We start from the raw sequence: 23,084 nt of genomic DNA on the forward strand, positions 1-23,084 counted from the left end.
TCTTTTATTGAACAGATTAAGTAGACACACACACTAGATGTTTCATGCTAAATATCTAAGTTCTAGCTCTTTGGGACTTTTAGAAGATGATTTTTTAAGGTTTTTCTTTCGGTTGTCATGGCGACAAAGAGTTCAATTCTTTGAACAATTTTCAAGATGTCTATCCAAGGAACATTCATGTGAAGTTTTAACCTATGTTAAGATTTCAAGAAAATATAAACAGAACACGATAATTTCTTTCAATAGCCCTGCTTTAAATCCTTATCAAAGTAATAGAAAACAAGAAATAGATACAGTAATGTTTATTCCATACTATACAAATAAACAATTTCATACACTTTAAAAAAAGCTATATACACGTTTTGTACAAGACAATAGCAAGACTCAAAACAAAACAATTTTACAGACATTAACACACACAAAAAAACTAACTTTGTCTAACAATAGTAGTAAAATCAAATGATTAATAATCAAATTTTACAAGATAAAATTAGTAATTCATATTTTTGCATCAATTAATTTGCATCTTTTATGGTAAAATATTTTAGTACACAAAGAATGGTAAATCCATGTACCAGTAACACATAAATGCCCATTTGTTTCGATAATTGTCAGAAAGCTGTTTTATAAATATGGTATCCACCAAAAAATATGATGTTCATCTACCAGAAAAAATGTGTTGTATATATTAGGTCAACATTTCAGCAACTGACAATAGATCAAATTAAACAATTCTTAACATAAAGGCAAAAAATCATTTGATGAACTGACACATCTGACAAATATTGCATTTTATATACATGTATATGTACATTTGAACAAAACAAACATGGCATGATAATAAAACAACTTATATTCGCAATTATTTCAATAAAAAATAAAATAAACAGCCATGTTTGTAAGACAGAAGTTCTTCATCTCAAATCTGTTGATATAAATTATGGTCGAAACACACTCCTATATTTTGAAATTTTTTCTTTATGGCATATACTATAGTACGCAATAATATCCTGGACATCTGGTATTGTTCCAGATGTCAAGTGACTGTCAGGTGTCCAGCAGATGGTTTTGTCCCAGTAAAAATAGAAATCTGAAATAACGTCCATACCAGCAAGTAATATTACAATTTTATGCCCTTTCAACTTCCAGTTAATATTAATAATTCAAGAACAGAACGATAGTTCACAGACAGTATACTAAGACACAGGAAATGTTAAACTTTCAGAAGTGTTTCTGTATGGCCAAATCTAATTAACAATTATCAGTAATAACTTAGATCAATTAAAAGAGTTGAGCACCTTCGGCTTGCTGGACAAGGGTTTCAACTTCTGTAATTAGTAACTAGCCAGCATAAATTGACTGCATTCTTGAATTGACTAAAATTTAGTGCCAGAACAAGGTGAAAATGACAGCTAACGGGAAGTTGTAATTAAGGATTATCTGCCCTAGTGATACGGCATCTCATGTTGATAATGAACAAGTGTATATCAAGATTGCAGTGAATAACTTTTGTACTTTCTCAGAAAATGAACTATAACCAAATAACTATTACAGGTCAGTGATCTTGACCTTTGACCTCAAAATCAATGCAACAAGTTTAAACTTTTAAATGCTTTTATTTTAGGGGAAAAACAAAATATTCTCAATTTCGAAGTTACTCGATTTATCACTTGGCAACCAATAAATTTCCAATAGGAAAAACAGGCAGTGGATGTACTTTAACATGTATTTCCATTTTGAGACAAAAAATAAAATAACAATGCGTCAGATATAAAAATACATATGAAAATGCAGAAATACAATCAAACAACTGAATTCACATACTCAAAACATGAATGTTATTTGTGAGTCACTATAATTTAACTGCATAAACTTCATATAATTCACATACATAGTAAGGATAATTCAGATTGTGTGAACAATTAAGATTACATTCATACATGTACATTTTAGCAGGGTTTCTGAAATTCTGTCCAGTGTTGGATTCTAGCACTATAACTAAGTAGTCTTTGTGTATACACTGTAACTAAAGTAACCATGGCAAGTCCACATAAAGAGCTGACCTTTTATCATGTTTATATATATAGCTTTAGTTTTATACCTTACAGTCCTTGTAACGATTCCAACCATCAATCTGTCCACAATACTTTATAACACAACTATTTTTCCGCCTTTATAGTAATTCCATCAATGGATTTCACTGTATTTCCTGAACTATCTAAATCAAGATCAATCGCTAATGTTGTTACAGCTTCCCCTGCATGAACACTTGCAAAGTGATTTTCTATTTCTCCAGATACCGAAGTAAACCATTGACATTTTGAACATTCAAAAATCTTTGCTTTCTGGTGCCCTAACATATGTAAAAGGTATTCTTTTTGTTTTTCAGATGTAAAGTCACAGTTAATACTGTGGCACATGTAGTATCTGGAGGGCTGACGAAGTTTCCTTGATATACAGTCCCTGTAAATGAACTCTTCCCCGTTGTGTTCATCTATTAAATGAAACTTCATATCTTTCCTGGAGTGATAAAGTTTTGATGTGGAACAATATAAACACTCGTAACTCTCTCCAGTTGCAACCGTAGCTGGTCTTCCTCTCCTTGATGGTGTAACACTTTTACTATTTGTCCCTAAAGATGCATTTGAGATTTTTACAAGCTCAACATTTGTTGCCGGAATTCCATGCTTATTCTTTGCATGGTTAATCAAATCATTAGCAAAAGATTCATTTACTGTGCATTTGTCTGAAGGACAAAACAAAGCATAGAAGTTTGGATTTTTTCTCTCTTGTTTTAAAATGTCTATTGCTTTAAGAGGTTCATTTTTGTGTTCCTCTTGTATATGTTGCCTCATTAACTTGGTCCCAAAATATATCTTTGAACAGTTCAGACACTTGTACAATGGTGGAGCTTTCATCGACTTGACTTTCATACGACATTTTAGAGCAGATTTTCTAGATGGACGACCCCTGCCTTTCCGAACTTCAGGATTTTCACTCTCTAAGTATTCAGCCATTGCCTTTTCATATTCAGCCGAAGGTACAAGTCCAGCATATTCATTTTCATCTGTTTCCTCATCATCAGCTTCATCAACTTCATTATCAGATTTATATTCTTCTGCTTCAGGTGATGGTGTTGCTTCTTCCTTCAACTTTTCTTGAGCTTGACGCCTTTTGCTCTGATCTGGAGAGGTCTTTTTATTCGGAGCTTCATCTTTAGTAACAGTTTCTTCTTTTTCTTTAGATTGTGAGGTAGTATCAGAAGGAGCTGCTGGTGTAGCAGGCTGTGTAATTTTCACATTCGAGTTGTGACGTTCAGATATATGCAACTCAAGATCACTACCTTCTCTAGTCTCCCAGAGACAGAAGTTACAAAAGTAAACCATGTCTCTTTTGTTCGACTTACTGGCTGGTATGTCTTTAATGATGCAGCTTTTGTCTCCATGGTTTGTCATCACATGCTTCTTTAATCTAGTGTTGTTATTGGAAATGTATGAGCAATAGATGCAAGCATATTCAGCTGACTTGTCAAGTTTTGTATCTTTCCCAAAAGTCATTCCATTTGCAGTCTTCTCAATGAATGTTTTAGTCAGCTCCAATGACTTCACCATCCCTGCATCTACATCTTTCCGCTCAGTTCCATCTAACCATGGGGTACATGTACTAATGTGTTCCAAATACTCGTCTGTTTCTTTTGTTCTGAATGAACATTTGGATTTAAGACAGAAGAAAATATAACGCTTCTGTCGAAGTTTGACTGCTTTCATATCAAGAGCATATATCACACACCCATTATGCCGTTGAAAAAGATGGCATCTGACTTTATCTATATTGGGATAACTAAAGTTACAATGAGCACATTTATATGATACTGGAATCTTTTTCTCTTCTTCTGTTTCCTCAATTCTTGGTGCCTCAACTTCTGCATTATCTATTTCAATACCTTTTGTTTTGACCATTGAAACAGGAGGTTTTGGAGGAGGGAGTGTTGTTGGAAGTGTCTTGTTAACAGGACTTTGAGATGAAGATGATGAGGCAGCTGCTGGTGATGAAGAAGATGAAGATGATGCTGATGGGAGATCACTTAATTTTACTTGAATAATTGTACTACCTCCTGATGGACCTGAAACCTGCTGGGCATCAGATGCTTTGATTTGACTAAGCTCTTCTTCAGATGACACAAGCATAGCAACATATTTGTGTGCCTTACCAGGGTGCTGAGCATTAAGATGTATTTTAAGAAATGACTGACTAAGTGTCACAAAGCCACAATATCCGCAGTTCCAACAGAGACCAGATGAAACTGTTACATTAGATGAAGTAGTGGATGTAGGAGCAGGATTTGGTTCTTGAGAAGGTATAGGTTTTGCCAGTGGCGATTGTTGTTTTGGTTGTAGTGATTGTTGTTTTGGTTGTAATGGTTGTTGTTTTGGTTGTACCTCTGGTTCTTTTGATGCGGTTATTGCAGCAGTTACAGCTTTGTGTCCACTCATAACACTTGAAATAACAGGCAGGCTATTACTTTCTGTTCTTGTAACTGCTTGTTTCTTAATAACACTTGGTGTGATAACTTTTAATACACTGGCAGAGGGTTGAGTAGAATCAACTTCTTCTACTTCCATATTCAGCGATTCTGTATCATCTATACGTGCCCTTTTTGAAGGAGGGGTTTCACTGGTCACATCTTGCTTTCTCTTCTTAAGTTCATTATTCTTCAAAAAGTCAGGCAAGTATGTGCAGTACTTGAGAGTGCTAGCTGTTTCAGAAAAACAATCATGCTCTGAGGTGCAATGGTGTATAACAGCAGCTCGTGAAAAAGACTGAAATTTGCAGTACTTGCAGTGAAATCTATGCTCCATCACATGCTGTAAAAGTGTGGCTTTATTCTCTGACTTGTAACTACAGAAATTGCACCAGTAATAGGTTATATCCATCTGAAGTGGCTGACCTTGAGGGGTCAACAATATGATCTTTGACCCTACAGCACACACAACGTCAGGGTCACAATTTGTTTTGTTAGCTTCATTTACACAAACTTCAACTAAAGCATCATTTATGTTTGGCATATCTTCCTTTGTACATGACTCTGTTGGATCCTTAGGTGTCAAAATACTACCATGGCTTTCAAAAACTTGCTCTGTGTTTTTAGGCTTAACAGTGCGTGGGTTAGGTTTGAATGCCTGCGCATCACTCTGTGCCAGCAGAACTTCATTCTGTACAAGTAAGTTCTCAACAACATTCTTCACAGTAAGCTCTTTGTTTTTATTCTCAACCATCTGTTTAAGAAGATCTCTTACACTCCTTGAAGCTCCGCCACCTTCATCATCTTCCTGAAAATATAGAATTATACATGATGAGTCTAGAATACATATATGTAATTTATCACTAGAATACTTTTGCAGTAAACATGCATGTACATTATAATGATTTTAAGTATTCAAGTACTTGTACCAACACAACCTTATCTTTGGAAACAGACAAATTCACCCAAATCTGGGCACAGTAAAGGATGAATGACTGACAACAAAATCACTAGACACAACCTTCAATGTCCTACTTTGAGATCTAAGTGTTCATGTTTCCAGCGGACAACCTTGTGTTTGTGACAGGATTTGTTACCAGACAAGCCCATCAATGTACCTTGATAAAATATTACTTTTAAAGTAATAAGTGTGATTTTGACCACTGAGCTACTAACTTGTTTTCACTCATCAAACATTGTTTTAATAACCACATATTTAAGCCAAGTTGAAATCTGTCAATGAATGCAAAGATATGCAAAATCAGTATTTTGTGACATTCAAGAAAGAACTTGATCATCTGCCTGTTGAAAATCCACCCCTTGAATGACAGTTATTGACAGGACCCAAACATATTTTCACATTTTTGGTTCGGTTTTACATCGCACCAACACAGTTCAGGTCTTATGGTGACTTTCCGGCTTTACTGGTAGAGGTGACCCTCTGTGAGTTATTTCAGGCACAAACTGGCACCTGAGTAGAACCACCAACCTTTCGTAAGCTAGCTGTATAGCTTTCTCACATGAAAGTATCTGAAGACATTTGTACGGCTCAAACCTACAGCAGTGAGAGCAATTAGCTTGAATTTTACCTTAACCACTCAGCCATGGATGCCCCTTACACAAACATTTATTCACTTTATATATTTCATATAAATATATTATATTTGAAGTCTAAGAGTGAATTTCACTATTGAGGAACACACTCAGTGTATTGAATGTGACACACTATCTCCATGTCCCACATCTTCTAACAAAATTGTTTCAAAATCCAATCAATTAATGAGAAAGTAATAAAACAAACATGACTATCTTTTCACAATTATATCATGACTTTTAATATTTAATTGTGTCCTTAACCTTTACAATGCTTGCCCGGCTCTTGGGCATAACACAACCTCTTCATGTTGCATATATTTTTTGCCTAGTATTTAAACATCAGTTAAAACTTTTAGACCAATAACGATCAAGATACCTGAACGAAAAATTTTCTTTTAAGTTAAGTGTGACTTTGGACTTTAATATACAGTCAAGACTGTAATGTGACTTTCCTTGGGACCTTCAGAAAAGAAGACATATGACAGGAAGTCTCTTAATACAATAACAAAGAAAATAATTTTTTAACCATCTATATACCATTGTGACTAAACATACATAAATGAGTGAAGGAATAATATCTAACCAATTGCAATAAAGCATAGTTTTTTATGTATATAAAGTCATTATTCAGTCAAAATGCAGGTGAAAGTTATACCAGTGACTTCCAATTATGATCAGAAAGACAAGTCTTAAATTAATTTAATACCTTTAGTGCTTTTAAAGACTGATGTTGCAAGCCGATCTAAGAGCCTGCTTAGTTTACAACTGGGAACAGGTAAAACTCCATTCTATAACTGACATATTCTATCAATGTAAAAAGTGGCATAACTCCTTAAAGTATTGCTTTTAGAATAATGCCCCTTGTCTGACAACTTTCCATTGTCATAATTATAAGGTATTTGAAGTTTCATGTTAATAGATTTGGTAATTTTAAAAACATTCTACTTTATAGGCAATTTGAACTAAATTGCAAGTAAAAAAGTGGCATAACTCCAAAAATATAGCTTTCAGAGGTATGCCTTGTTGCGACTTTCAAGTATTTCAAATTTCATGTTTATACTTTATAACATGGTTGAATAATGGGCTACATCAAAGTTTTTGCATTAGCAGAGGACGACAATAATGATGCAGCAATCATAATACATCAACTTTTTTTAACAGAAGTGATTGAAGTAAATCGCTATGTGTAATATATAATGTACTAAAAATTACCTCTGGCTTTTCCTCTGTATCTAATTCCGAATCAACTGGTTCTTGCTTCACTTCTGGTTGTACTGTTAATGCAAAAATATTTTGGTTAATGTCTAAGGTAAAATTTAGTTTATTTCAAAACCCATATTTTATCTAAATAAAACATACCATTAACAATATCCAAAATTAAGTGGAAAATTTGCAACAGTGATGTTGTTTTTTGCTTTGTTTTATTTACTATATATTTGGAACATATGATCAGAGTACACCCAACAATAAAAATATTCCATTATCCGAAATCTTAAAACCAAACCATTTTCCATGTTCCAAATTGACTCTCTTCCATAATGCATTGTATACTTTATAGAAACTATGATCCTCTGTATTTGTATATAAGTCAGAGATTAAAGACAATTTTATTCAACAATTTCCAACCTTTTCTTATCCCTTCATGAATTAATTGATATTCATATAAAATTCCCTGTCCTAGTATATATGTAATAAATTTGTAACTGATGAAGGCTTGAAATAAGCTGAAGCGTCACAATAAATACATAAAATTATTTCTGTCTTGTTTGTTTTTACCATAATATAAACTCTATTGAATAATATATCCTTTGTAAGAAGTCAGTATAACTGAAAGAGTGCTTATTTTAGAGATAAGGCAAGTTTCATCCTTTACACAGGGTGTGCAAGCATAACTGAAGTATTGCATGTTATGAATAAAACAATTTACAGTTACAGACAAAGCCTGACAAGGCAATCAGACGTCCGCAATAGTAGTCAAAATATTTTGACATGCCAAAGCTTGTTCTGGGGCAGAATCTCGCTTGTAGATGGTAAATATTGCCAATATATGATATACCACAATATCTCTGATTCTTGACTCATAGTATAGTACAATTAGTTGGACGGGGCAGTGATACCAGAAGAACCTACAATGTATTATCCATACATCCGGTGATTTGTTATAATAAATATAATGCTAACCATCATTAGTAAACACCTGGTAGCCTTCATACACACCAATCGATTTCTTCTGTTGACTTGCCATGATAATAGAGGCAATCTTCAGAACTTTTATTGTACTGTGCTGCCAACGTTACTGAAATATAAAACAAGAGCTGTCACAGGAGACAGCCAAGCTCGACTAATAAAATACTGGACGCAGTAAGGAGGACAAAACTATGAAAGAAAAACCAATTATGTATAATTATGTATTAAGTTATAGTAAAAAAATATCATTTGTTAACATAAATTCCAAGATCAAGGGGAATAATTCTAGAAATAGTCTCGCTAGAGTTATGAACCTTGTCACACAACATGTGTGTAATGATAAGAAATATATATTTGAAGTTTGAAGTAGATACCTTAAAAAGTAAAGAAGTTATAATATTTCTTAAAGAAAATCCTAAGTTCAAAGAAAGATAAATCTGTAAATATTGCTTCAAGAGTTACGAACATTGTCACATAAAATGTAATTGATGATAAGGAATAAGTATTTGAAGTTTGAGGTAGATACCTTTAAAACTAAAAAAGTTATAGTAAAAAATAACATTTTTCTAGTAAAAAAATCTAAGTTTATGGGGAGATAATTCTTGCAATATTAGTGCTAGAATTATGAACCTTGTCACATAAGATGTGGATGATGATAAGTTACATATATTTGAAGTATGAAATTGATCCCTTTAGAAATAAATAAGTAACAGTAAAAAACAATATTTTTTAAGGAAAATTCTAAGTTCAAGGGGAGATAAATCTGAAAATATTGGTGCTAGAGTTATGAACCTTGTCACATAAGATGGGGATGATGATAAGGTACATATATTTGAAGTATGGGGTTGATCCCTTAAGAAATAAAGAAGTAACAGTAAAAAATAGTATTTTTTAAGGAAAATTCTAAGTTCAAGGGGAGATAAATCTGAAAATATTGATGCTAGAGTTATGAACCTTGTCACATAAGATGTGGTTGATGATAAGGAACATATATTTGAAGTTTGAAGTTGATACCTTAGGAACTGACAAAGTGATAGTGAAAAATATTTTACTGCACCAAAACTTTAATCTGAAATCTGGACGCGGACGCCGACGCCGGGGCGAGTAGGACAGCTCTCCATATACTTCGTATAGTCGAGCTAAAAAATCACAAACAAAATTAAGTTTAAGTTAAAAAGTTTTAAAGCAAGACCACTTATTAAAATCACCCTATAAATCATCACAGTCAGAGCAACAGGTATTTGAGTATTTACGCAATTAATTTTATAAATACGCAATTGATTATTTAAGAATGCGTATCAAAACCCATTTCAAAAAATAAAATACGCAATTGTATTAATCAAAGGGCTGCAAGCTCTGTGGTATTTTCTGATCTTTGCAATCTAAATCATACTGACTATCTGTATTTATTTTCCTATATAAGTTTATTTTTATATACTATAATTCATCTTACGCAGCGACTGCGTTAAAAAAAAATTTCTATAACAGTTTGAGATTGATACATATGGAATTTTGCATGACTAGAGTTGCATCAAAAATCATTTTTTATGACAGCCACACTTTATCCTTGCATATCGTGGCTACTTCCTTAAAAAAGACACTTCAAAAAAAAGTTGCCTCGACTAGGATTTGAACCTTAGGCCTCTCACACCCTAAACGAGCGCGATACTCCTGCACCACGGTGAAGTAATACGTAATATGTAGCCTGAATAAAAACAAAAACATTGTAATTCTAAATTGAGAATTTCCATTTCGTGTTTGTAATCCTTATCAATTTCGAGGTATTTTGTTCAGGATAAACCTGTTTAACACTGATAAAAATAATTTAGCGAAACTCTTCTCGCCAAAACAGTCCAACATGTATATATTCCACTACTCGGCAGTCAGATTTATTTGTATACTACGCCCTGGAGTATTCAGTAATCGACATAGCTAAAAATAGCATTTTCATTGATTAAAATGATATTCATCCGCGAAATTTGTGATTGTAACCTCATATTTCTATTGACTAATCTGAACTTTCAATGCACTGTAATTCGTTAAATGCCTACATTAAAAATCATTCTGCCTTTTAAATTGCGGGTTTTTAAGCAGTTTTGAGTGAGAACTTCTTTGCGTTGTTAGGTCTGTTAGGAAATTTTGTGTTAGACCGTGGATGTTAGCTGTGTATTTACTGATCTTGCGATCAGAAAATACAAAAACCTGTGCGTATTGTCATTTTCATCACCGCAAAATTAATCTGTCGTACGCTCGTAGTTTTGGACAAATTATATCGATATGCATGCTATCCGAATATTCCCGAATCAATGCTAACTAATCAACGGTCTCCGGTCTTCGACGGTCTCCGGTCTCCAAAGACCGACTAAGCCATATCAATAAAGCATGAGACCGTCGATTTGTCTACTCAGGTTGACGGTCTTTACAGACTGGCAGAGACCGTTGATTTTGCAGAGACCGTCAATAAGTAGGTCCCAGCAGCGAGCTGTAGCAATATGGCGTTGTACAAAAGGGAAAATGATTTGAAATATAACAGTCGTAAGTAATAAAAAATCAGTCAGAAAAGGAACTTGTTAAAAATATTATGAAAAATAACATGAGCATTTTTTATAAAACATAAAACAATTGTGAAAAGTTCTAGTAATTTGTTAATCCTATTTTCTTTTTAAAACAGTTTAAATTTTATTGATATTGAAACCATAAAATTCATATCTTCATAATTGAATACCCAATTGATTTTGAAATCATAGGGTATCGAGTTTTGGAATACCCAATTAAATGGAGCCAATACCGGACAATTCCAAAGGAAATGATGGAGTAATACCCAATTCACTTTTAAAGCTTATATGTTGCTCTGTTAGTTTAACAACAAGCTCACTTTCAGCAACATTAAATCTTGTTTGTTATAAGCTTCAAGTTTTTCTAACTATTCATTATGTTGATAAAGGCATTTACAGATCACACCAGCGCAATACTACCCATTGTTTAGAAAGCATTCTCAGAATGTTTATAATGCATTGCATGTCAACTATGAAATGCCCTCACCTTGGATAATCACTGGTCAGAGCTTCCCCACCCCCACCCATTAATTCTGAAGTAAAATCAGTTGATCAGATTTTGTGAAAACAAAGCATGTTTTTCTTTAAATTATGAAATTTTAACTTTATTTTCCTTTAAATGATGAAAAAGAAAGCTCAAATTATATTGACATAATTTGTGAAAACAATTAACATCTGGTAATTACTTAAAGTACTTTTCCCCTAATTGTTAAAACACTTTGGAATTGAAAAATTGTAGGTGTGAAATGTCTTGCATGGCCTGGTAAAAAAATTTCCTTTAGCCATTTAACTACAAAATGTTTTTATCAATACCATAACATCTGGCCAAAATTTAATTTTTTTGGCTAAAATTATTCAAATTTTAACAAATGACTAATGACAGAGTGAGTCCTGTCTTGGGATAATTCATCCAACAATGAACATTACACACTTACTCTCTTGTATAAAACAGATATTACAGTGTCTGGCATTGCCTGACAGGTGTTGGCACAATGAATTAACTTAAGCATGAAGAAGTTATTTAACCCATTTTGTTTTATACAGTCTTCAAAATTAACGCCAGTCCGAGGCCCGAGGCCACTACATTTAGCATCGGTCCGGTGATTATTGCAAGGTTGGTGGTCCGACGGGCCAGTAGATTTTTGGCCATGAAAAAATATTATAAGAAAATTTTATCAAAATAATGAAGCAGGGTTCTCTAAAAGATTGATCTTTTTGCCTTTTTGTAAATGAAACCCATCAATTCTGTCCTAAATGTTTAAAATACAGCGAAAGATGTCTAAATTGTATTGAGTAATGAAGGCAGCCATTTTTTTTCTTGGATATTTTCCGTACCGCATCGTACAGTTACGGAAATTAAACCATTGTTTACTATGGTCATTACTTAGCTATGATTTTGTGATTATTGAGTTAAGTAAATATTTTGTGTGAAAGTGATTTGTTTGAAGCAAATTGCTTTGTTCATGTTCAATTCTAGTAAATTTTGCCTAAACATTTGGTCCTTATAAATTTTTCAAAGCTGTCAACATATGGCCCAAAATACAAGAAGTATTATGCTTCTTTCAAAATTATCAAGGGAAGCATGATAAAGTGTTTTCCTTTACCCATCAATTTATTACTATCTATGTATATGGACCGGCTAAAAATCACAAGGTCCAGTAAGATTTGAAATTTTACTGGCCCGAATGTCCTTTGCTTTTTAAAGTTTTTCGTGAAGACTGTTTATACTTTGCATATGTGACATATTTTTTAAAGCTACTATCCCACACATTGTAGTTTTTTAAATACATGTAAAATGTTATCAAAAGATAAAATTTGACCACAGACTCGTACACTTACATCGGACTAGATGATTAATAAATGTCTTGTCCGAAGAAAAAAACAAAAGGTTTTGCTATGTTAATGATGCTGTAATTTTAAAGCATTTTGTTTTGTAAATATTGACTTAAATTATACACACACCCATTAAGTAGATCTGTTGGTTGCAGGTAGAACAGTTGTGCGCTTTGCAAGTTTTTTTGGTTTTTTTATCCTGCAATTGATTGCTGCACAGTATATCATAGAAATTTATATAGTTTATGTCATATATTATGCTCAATAAACAAAGTTTAAAAGAAATATATTTATTAACTTTCTCGAAATACGATTTTTTATGTCATAAGCAAGATAGGGCATTTTAACCAGTCTGTTTAAACAACTCTTTTTAAATTACTTGCGATGTTGACGCACAGACATGTCTACGTACGTGAGGGCTTTGACATTTTATGGAAGATATATAGGTAACTTATTACTGTTACATTTTAATTTACTATTACACACTCATATTTTCGACTACTATCCAGAATAAGCTATGTCCGGTTACCATATCACTTTGTCCAATCGTAATTTTACGCAAACCAATTTTACAGCCGAATTGAATAGATCGTCCTGCAACTGAGTTGCTTACTGATCATTTAGAAAATGTAACATAATAAATTGTACGTTCCATATGTTCTTCAGAAAATTCAATAAATTGCTGAAGCAGTGGAAAGTAGGGGAGATAATTTACACTTGACTGGCGGGCACCGTCACTGAAACCCTTCATTTAAGATTTCACGACTGTATCATACAGAACAGCATGTCAATGACGGTTCAAATCAATACTATCCACAGTAATGTCATGTAGATTTTTTAGATCCATGCAAATATTAAAGTTAAAAGGGGCAATTAGTAACCTACGCTCTTCTTTTTCTCTTCTTTTTCTGTTGAACCCGCTCAGATTGACATCATACTGCTATGACGTCACAAAACAGGTGCGATACCAAGAGGCTCACAAAGGGTTTAAATAATTATACAACAGTTATCATAATTAAAACTGTAACGCACATAGCATCTGGCATTCTTATTGAACAGCTTTACATATTTTTATGCTGATGGTTTTCAACAGAATTATTAGCATTGAGATATACAAATTTATATCAATTGTGTTGCGTCCGTAGCCTAACGGTTTAAGAGTTGGCCTGCCCGTAGTCCTAGGGCACAGGGGGTGCAGGGGGATAATTTTATATCATTCCAAACGTAAATGTAATTCGATCATTGGCAACTAATGCAATTCATATATAACTTATGATAATGCTCGTATTTTTGTAGATCTTTTGCTACCTTTATTACACTATATACAATGTATATATAAGTTCAATAGTCCTTCTTTGGATTTACTACTGACAATTGAATGTCAAAGAGGCAAGCGGTTTTTAAAAATGGCAATTAATATATTGACTGAAGTCTACATGAATATAACGCTATAATTACTATGCATCATGTTCATATTATCTCATTCACTGCAATTGGATTGTTAAGTATTAACACGGATTTAAATTACAATGTCAATTAAAGTCCGTGGTATTAAACAGATGTTATATATATATATATATATAATTTATACTGCCCTTGTGTAATCGATCTCCAATTTTGTGCATTTCATCCCGTGTTTTTTAATACTTTTCGGAACCAACATCATGAACATTGAAAATATTTATATGAATACAGATATTCAGTAAATTAAGAGAGGAATCAGAGGTTACTTTCAATATAATGCAAATATGCATTACTTCTTTTTGAAATTTTGTATCCCCTCTCTGCTCCATATACATGTACAAAATATAAATGATGTTCGCAAAAAGTAGGTGGTATTATGTTATCATCATAAATAATATATATTTTACAAATGGTTATTCATGATCGAGAATGTGTCCATATGGCGTAGTATTCACTGCATGAACTGTAATTTGTTTGCAACTTCAAGACCCGAGGGCCGGTGGGTGGCACGTAGAATTTAAAGCTGCACGCCTCCAGATGAGCCAAACTATTTCATAAAAATCATTATTGAGAAAAATGCACTAATATTTTAAGAAAGGTAAAAACATTCAAGATCCAAGTGATATTTTATATATTATATGCGGTTTAAGACTGTTTTTGCAGTATTTATCACCATATTTCTACTGCGTTACGGTACTATGTTGGCCACTTTTTGGTAATTTTCTTGGATTGTCAGTGCCGATTGCAATATATAAATTGCTTTATTTGTTCAACTCACAATATTTTACTTTTAAATACATTTCCGAAATTTTCATGAAAATTAGCATCAATCTGCCGAGGCGTGCTGCTTTAATAATGAAAGAAATGGAAAAAAAACTTTATTAAATAATTCTGTTCGTTTCAAAATATGTGTTGTGTCGAATACAAATTCACAATCAAATTTGCAGTGTCATTGTTGGCTGGCCATGAGTATGATTGCTAGTTAGTTCTGTATACATTTGTAATTATGTCTTCTCCATTTGAATAAAGGAAACCACAGATAAACAGGAAAATTTTAAGAAAACTATATATATGCGCACATATTCAAACGGTAGCTCCCCTTTAAATTAACACTTTAAGAGCATGACTGGTGACTTGTCCAGGTTCCGTACTCGACAGCGCAAACTGCATTTAAAGTGCCTTAACCTGTCATTTTGAGATGCCAGGGTGCTGTTGTCGTCTCCAGCTGCTTCCATCTACACACGAAGGACAGAATTTACGGAAAAATCAGCCCCAATGAACCGGAAACGACAAGCCTAAAGTCTCGGACATGTGGTTAGTATAAGCAAACTTGAAACACACAAGAACGAGGAAACCCCCTTCGTCCGCTGCTAATCAAAATATTTCAATGAGACAAAGCTATAGATTATGAGATATTTTTGTTCTCGGTCAGAATCTCGCTTCTAGAGCGAAGGTATTGACCAAACACAATTATTTGTGGTCACGTTATCTGTGATTGGTATCCAAAGAAGTGGACATTCAAGTTGTACTGACGTTCGAGATGACCACTATGATGTTACTCGTAACCAGTGATACACTAGTATGTAATATACACATCCCTGTTGTAATGAAGCTTTCTGTAAAGCACTCACTGCAACCGAACTTCAACAACGAATCCGGTCAATGTATCAAATCAATCGGTTAATCTGTCTTTAAGTATATAAAGCTATCTGTGATAAATATTGGACCGATAATCTTATGGTGGATTTACTTAGAATGCATCTTTATTATTTAATATACATGAATATTGTAGGTGAATAGAATAAAAAGTTCCGTCTGCTATCTAAAATTGGATTAAATTGCACCATTCGCTTTGTATGCAATTTTCTACGATATCTATTTTAATTTAAACGTTTCTCAGTACATCAATGTAAACTAAATGACTGCCAACTGGTCAACCAAGGATATTATTTAAATTACTTTAAAGTGTCAAAAGGTTATGTAGTTTCTATTGGACGATTTTTTTAAAGATGTCAATTTATATCTTTTTTTAGCTAATGTGACCTGCTGATGCATCATACGAAAACATTATGTAACTTTTGTAGTTTGGTCCACTGTTGAAGAAATTGTGAACAGCAATGTAGGACAATCCTTATAGCCATGCCATCATAAAAATTCACACCTGAACACTGCTCAGGTGAACTAAAAAAATAATCACAACTAAAATGGAATGAAAAACACAGTAAGGGCAAAAAAGAAAAGAAAAAGAATACAAAATTGTAACAAAATTTATTTTTTTAATGCAAAAAATATTAATGATAAAGAATCATCATGATTTATGATACTTGTCTTGCTGACATTTTTATAAGAAATTGAGAGCAGTTTAATAACTAACACAAAATGGCAAATTCTTATCAAGTCTGGATCACTGGTCAACAATTTACAAATCTTCTTTCATAGTTTATGTGATTAATCTGAAAAACATAAATCAAACAGGCATCTGTCCATGTATATCCATATTCTAATTTGTTTATTCTACTTAAAGATCCTGTAACACATTATTTTTATGGTTTTATATACAAATTATGATGCTCAAATTAAGATTTAACGATATTGTAAGTTTCAAAAAACATTATTTATAAAGATTTTACCGAATTTAATATTTCATGTAAATAAAGGGAGGTAATTAGAATTTAGTTTTCTATAAATTCTAAGTCAATTTTTCCAATAAAAAATGAATGCATATAATTTAATGACTACCTTAAATATGTACAAATATTTGCAATACATATTTTACATATTCTTCCATGTTTGAAAATTGACAAGTTTACATAATTACATACATATATAATTCAATGAAGAGTAGTATGCAATCTCAATTACAAAACATACAGCATCTCAGCAAATAGTAGTCTGGTAAGTTAGCACTGACATGTCTTGTATTATTCTGGTAGCAAATGCAAGTCACTTTTCACAGGTATCATCCAGATTTAAGTTTTAACGAAAGATAATGTGTACCTTTAAATTTTTTTTTCTTTATTCCTCCCTTAAATTTTTCTTATCATAATGGATTATACATAAACAAATGGTAAATACAAATTATATATGTGATACAAAATAGCACCTTATTGTTCTGCGTTACATATGTAAGGAGAACTTGACATTCAAGAGTGGTTAAAATAAAATACAGCCTTAATGGTTATATATAAGAAAATATTATGAATCACTCTGCTTTATTTGGTTATAAGTTCATGGTATGAAAACAATTTTTGATTTGCATCTTATCAAGTATAACCCCCAACTAGCTGTTTACCTGGTATCAGCACATAAGTCTTCTAAATGTACCATAAGAAGCTTAGTTATATCTAAATTCATCCAATGATGATAGCATTAATAACTTTTTACAACAATCATCAATGTATTTTTATGAAATATTACATTTTAAGTCTTAATGTGACCTTGACCTTTAAACTTTGCTCTCACTCATATTCGCAATCCATCCATTCATGAAACATCTACCAAGAATCATGACTTAACATACAAGTGTGGCCTTGACCTTTAAGCTGGAAACCTAATTCTTGCCTATGACATGTGATCTTAATGAACAGGGAAGTTATTTTAAAATACATCCAGAAACGATGATGGGACACAACCATTTATGCCTTTTTATGGAAAAGTTGTTAGAAGTCTTAGAGTAACTTTGACCTTTGACCTATAAATTGGGTCTTGCATGCATCACATCATCACAATTGGCTACATATTTATGCAAACTATTTCAATATCAATCGATGAATAACAAAGTTATGGACCTGGCAAAAAGCAGAGCAGACAGAAATTCATCTGTCAAGACAATTAAAAAATATATGCCACCCACATACCTTTTGGGGTATAACAAAAATGTTACAAAATAATGTCAAAACTGAAATAAATGCTGAACTAATAACAAATTAATAATATCATCTAAGAAGTACAAACTTTTTACATTGAACACAATCTTCATGTCTTTTCACGAACACATCACTATTGTTTTTTTTTAAACAAAGACATGTCCATCTCATGCTTAATTTTCCTCAAATAAACTGTTCTTAACACCAAATTAGCTTTCTGACAGTAAGCACAAATTTGTTGTACAATATCAGTATGTCCTGTAAGAACATGGAACAGTCCAATTAACAAGAAGGTGGTCCCTCTGACATATTATATGAGCTGATATATCAGTCTTCAAGTCTGGCCCTAAGTTGTAAGAATTTCTTTAGGTTCCAGTCTTTATGATTTAACATATCAGGTCCATTGTATACACATAACACAGTCATGTTCTTAGCATACTCCAGGTCTGGCAGCAACTGTAAAATAAAAATGATAACAAATCATAACATGTTGTACAATGGAACCTCTGAAGAGCGACCCTCTTTAAAGCAATCACCTCTTTACAACAACAGTTTAAAATTTTCCAAATTAAAGACTTCAAAATAGATTTAACTGAACGGTTCAACCTCTCTAAAGCTAACACTCTTAATCTTATCAACAACCAAAATAGTTGCCTCCCAAAGGGCATTTCTCTGCAGAAGTTGTACTATTGTTTCAAATCATTATAGCTTTACTTAATATATGTCTGAACAGATTTTTTTTCCAGATCACTGACATTAAACCAACAAACTTAATACAGCTTAATAACAAACGGGCGTTTTAAAAATGCAAAGATAAAATATCTAAGTTTTGCTGAATTTTGTCTTTACATATTGAACTAGTTTAGTGCAACTTTCAACAAGTATTGTCCTAAAAGCTTACATAAATTTCCTAACTTTGGAGGAAAAACAAAGCAAAACAAACTGACACTCAGTTGCTTAAGATGATACATGTAAGAACTAATATCATATTTTATTTAAGAAAATACCTATGATCAATTTTAACACTGAAAAAAATCTTGAAATAAAAGTCATTTACAAATTAGCAATGAGTAACATGTTTACCTTTGGAGTGAGTAGGAAATACTGTGAGGCAGACTTATTACAAACTGTATTTACTACTAATTCAAACACCTTCCTTTCGTTGTGTGGATCCATGCCCTATAAAATGTTGCAAAATTGATAGAATTTGTACCAATAAATATTATGCAGTTATATGATTTTCAAAGACAAATTACTTTTTTTACAACAGTTACATATTGTAAAACTGGCATTTAACCAAATATTTTCTCCTTATAATACTGTATGTTTGTAATGTCGCTTTTCATTGGATAGTCATGGCATGTTTATGGTTTTATGTACATGGTTGCTGTGGATTTATGAAGAAATCTTATTTTTTCTCAAAACAAAAAGAAGCATGCTGTATTATAAATGTGTTATAAATATTTCTGACAGGTTACATGGCTGTATATAAATGGTTGTTTGCAATGTAACAGTCACCTAACGGCTCGGGTTATATTTCTAAACAACCGTTTATAAAGGTCCACATAACCTGTCAAAAATATTTATTACTAATATGAAAGATTTTGCTGCATTTGGATTAAACAAAAAACTTAGAAGATAAAGGCCAAATCTGAGATCACAATACTAAATATTAATCTACGTTTTTCAATTTGAAAATAGTACTCCAATACCAAAAACTTTTTCTGTCTGTCAGGCAAATAAAAATTTAAGTCTTTGAAAAGGAATCAATAAGACAAAGTAAACCTCTGAGTCAATGAAAGTTAAATATTTTCAAGATCAAAACATAATAGTAAGGATCTTGATTATCACATACCTGATTAATTTCATCGACACATCTGAAAGGACATTTGGCAAGTTCCTGTAAGGACATCATATACAAGACTGTTGTCACACTTCGCTCACCACCACTCTGATGGAAGGGAGACAACTCCCTAAGTTGTTCAGAGTCACGGAACTTTACTCTGATACGTACACCATACTTGCTGTACTCTTCCTATAAAAAAAAACGAGCTTTCTTCTTTATTCTAATCCCAAATTAGCTGGTTATTTTTTTCTATTTTTTTTTTCTATTGTTCTTTTTTTTTTACAGAAAATGTCTTAGTTGAAACATAACATGTAATTGTAAGAAACCAATCACCTAAGTTTTAAATGCAGAATGAGGACAATAGATTTATCAACCAGTAACAAGATTATCGTTTCAAAAATAATAAAACAATGAAGATGATTGGTAAAAACAGGAAAAATATTGGCAGCTACATTTACACCCCTTGTTGTGACATTGTTACCGGTGTATAATGAAAATTTAGAGTACATTATATATATCCATTTGGAGGTTATCAAATATTCTTTATATTAAAAGTCCATTATGCCCCAGAAATGCTTTAATCGTTATTTTTCAAAAGCTTTTTTGTTTTTGGTGTCCTGTTACAGTTTCCAAAAAGTTACTCTTGGCCAAAAGCATTAACCATCTTTTGTTTCGGTTGCCTTTCTGGCAAATAGTTCAATAACAGTGATTTAGTATTTTGTATTGAAGTAAAAATATGACTTTGTTTACATTTTGCTGCATTTATGACAAATAATTTCACATTCAGGATTACTTTCTTCAGTTAATAAACATCAAATCTTGCTCTAAAACCATTTTTAAACATTATAAAGAAGGAAAAATATTTTCAATTCTGAGGCATGTGATTTAAAAGCGCAATATAATTATCATACAAATAAAACATACAGGATTATCTGGAATGTGAAGATCAACTTCTCCTACACATTTTAGACAACTAAAGAAGTGACTAAAACTTTTGTTTATTCTTCCAATCAACTCTTGTAGTGGGTCTAACCATTGTGATTTGGCTTCCTCTATAGTTGCCTGTATAAATATAAGACAAACGTAGAAACTTTTTGCACAGAGTTTCTATATTATTGACAACAACTTAAATTTTGAATGACACATATTCTTTAATCACCATTCATCACAAACAATCAAGTGCATAAGCTTCTAGGAGTACAACATGACAGCATTAGCTATACTAATATATATTAGTTTGAAAGAAAAAAATACATTGTAAACATCATGTACATGTATTGTCAGTGTATTGTCTATCAACACAGAATTTTAGAAATATCATATTATTTTATAGTGACAAATATAGTGAGCCTAAACATGAGCAATAAATATTTTAAACAATTTATTGAAAAATCTAATGATAACTTTTATTAAACACACACATTTTAACTGAAGTCTTAAATCATATCATCTTTGACTTTACAAACAAATATAAACAACCAGTTATTAGAAATATCTGCTTTCTAACCTTGTTTAACTTACAGTATGACAAACAAATATCAAATTTCCTAATGCATTTTTATTTCCATTTATTGTATGAATTTCTGTTAATTACACCAACATTCAACCAATATACTGCTTCTATCAAATAATACATGATTTACATTGGAATTTACTGTAATATCATTATTATTCGTGGGGCACTAATTTTCATCATTTTTGTGGCTAGGTCAATCCATGAATTTAAGATCCAACGAAATTTCATTTAAGCTGCTGTAAGATTATTTTTCATCACATTATTTCCATCTTTTTTTTAAAGTACCCATGAAATTGTTCTTTGAGACAAAAACACGAAATTTCATGTCCATGAAATTAAGTGAATTCACAGTATTGCTTATATTACATGACAATATAAACCATCATGCTAGTACTATACCTGATGACTATCTCTCTCCTGTTCTTTATTTGCTAGCTGTGTTTCTAGTCTCTCTATCTCTTCTTTACGTCTCTTAAACTCCCTAACAACCTGTATCATAACATGAATATATTCTCACTTTAATGCAACAATAATAATAACCAAATGATACAATAATTCACTCTACAACAAAACCAATAAATCTGACCAAATGCGCAACCCTTCAATCTTCCTACAGCATAACCTTTCAAACTTTTAATATTTCATTAATTTTTTAAAGCAAAAATCCTCTAGTAGTTAACAGCAAAACTCCTAAACCTTATAACAAGAGGGCCATGATGGCCCTAGATGGCTCACCTGAATTATCAAACTCATCCAAACAATTACCTAGACAAGCATTCTGACCAAGTCTCATGACAGGTGAGTCAAAAATGTGACCACTACAGTGTTAACAAGGATTATCCATATTTGAGCAGTGCGACCTAGTTTTTTACCCAGGTGACACATATTCAAACTTGACCTAGAAATCATCAAAACAAACTTTCAGACCAATTTCCAGGATACTTGGATCAAAACAGTAGCAACTAGAGTGTTAACAAGATTTTTCTATTTTTAGCTCTGGTGACCTAGTTTCACATGCGATTTCGAACTAATCCAAGCAATTACCTAGACAAGCATTCTGACCAAGTTTGATGATAATGGAGTCAAAAATGTGACCACTAGAATGTTAACAAGGTTTTTCCATATTTGGGCGGTGTGACCTAGTTTTTCATCCAAGATGACCCATGTTCGATCTTGACTTAGAAATCATCAAAACAAACTTTCAGACCAATTAACAGAATATTTGGATCACAACAGTAGCCACTAGAGTGTTAACAAGATTTTTCTATTTTTAGCTCCTGTGACCTAGTTTTTCATCCGAGATGTCCCATGTTCGATTTATTCCCAGCAATGACCTAGACAAGTTTCCTGACCAAGTTTGATGACAATTGAGTCAAAATTGTGACCACTAGAATGTTAACAAGGTTTTTCTATTTTTAGCTCCTGTGACCTAGTTTTTCATCCGAGATGACCCATGTTCGAACTCATCCGAGTTATTACCTAGACAAGCATCTTGATCAAGTTTGATGATGATTGATGCAAAAATGTAACCGCTAAAGTGTTAACAAGGTTTTTCTATTTTTAGCTCCGGTGACCTACTTTTTCATCCGAGATGACCCATGTTCGAACTCATCCAAGCTATCAACTAGATAAGCATCCTGACCAAGTTTGATGATGATTGATGCAAAAATATGACCGCTAGAGTGTTAACAAGGTTTTT

The 23,084-nt window shown here is 32.5% G+C and overlaps 2 protein-coding genes across 2 annotated transcripts in view; both read right to left on the reverse strand.

Annotated features, from left to right (window-relative positions):
* Nucleotides 1-293: 293 nt before the first annotated feature.
* LOC132730905 (zinc finger protein 462-like) lies at nt 294-13,608 on the reverse strand. Its single transcript, XM_060716990.1, has 4 exons — nt 13,579-13,608; nt 8,300-8,414; nt 7,331-7,392; nt 294-5,330 (listed from the first exon to the last, which is right to left on the reverse strand). The coding sequence occupies exons 2-4, from the start codon at nt 8,361-8,363 to the stop codon at nt 2,160-2,162; spliced, it is 3,297 nt and encodes a 1,098-aa protein (XP_060572973.1). The 5' UTR covers nt 8,364-8,414; nt 13,579-13,608; the 3' UTR covers nt 294-2,159.
* A 3,411-nt stretch (nt 13,609-17,019) lies between these two features.
* Nucleotides 17,020-23,084, reverse strand: part of LOC132730890 (structural maintenance of chromosomes protein 5-like) — a 31,383-nt gene continuing 25,318 nt past the window's right edge. Inside the window, exons 22-26 of the mRNA XM_060716973.1 lie at nt 21,785-21,874; nt 20,794-20,931; nt 19,879-20,058; nt 19,107-19,202; nt 17,020-18,479 (exon numbers count right to left, since the gene is read on the reverse strand). Of these exons, the coding sequence (XP_060572956.1) occupies nt 18,351-18,479; nt 19,107-19,202; nt 19,879-20,058; nt 20,794-20,931; nt 21,785-21,874 (633 nt within the window). The 3' untranslated portion in view covers nt 17,020-18,350. The remainder of the gene's footprint in view (nt 18,480-19,106; nt 19,203-19,878; nt 20,059-20,793; nt 20,932-21,784; nt 21,875-23,084) is intronic.

Source organism: Ruditapes philippinarum, unplaced genomic scaffold (assembly GCF_026571515.1).
Source record: "Ruditapes philippinarum isolate M1 unplaced genomic scaffold, ASM2657151v2 ctg752_1_1_1_1, whole genome shotgun sequence".
In the NCBI taxonomy this organism is placed as follows: domain Eukaryota; kingdom Metazoa; phylum Mollusca; class Bivalvia; order Venerida; family Veneridae; genus Ruditapes; species Ruditapes philippinarum.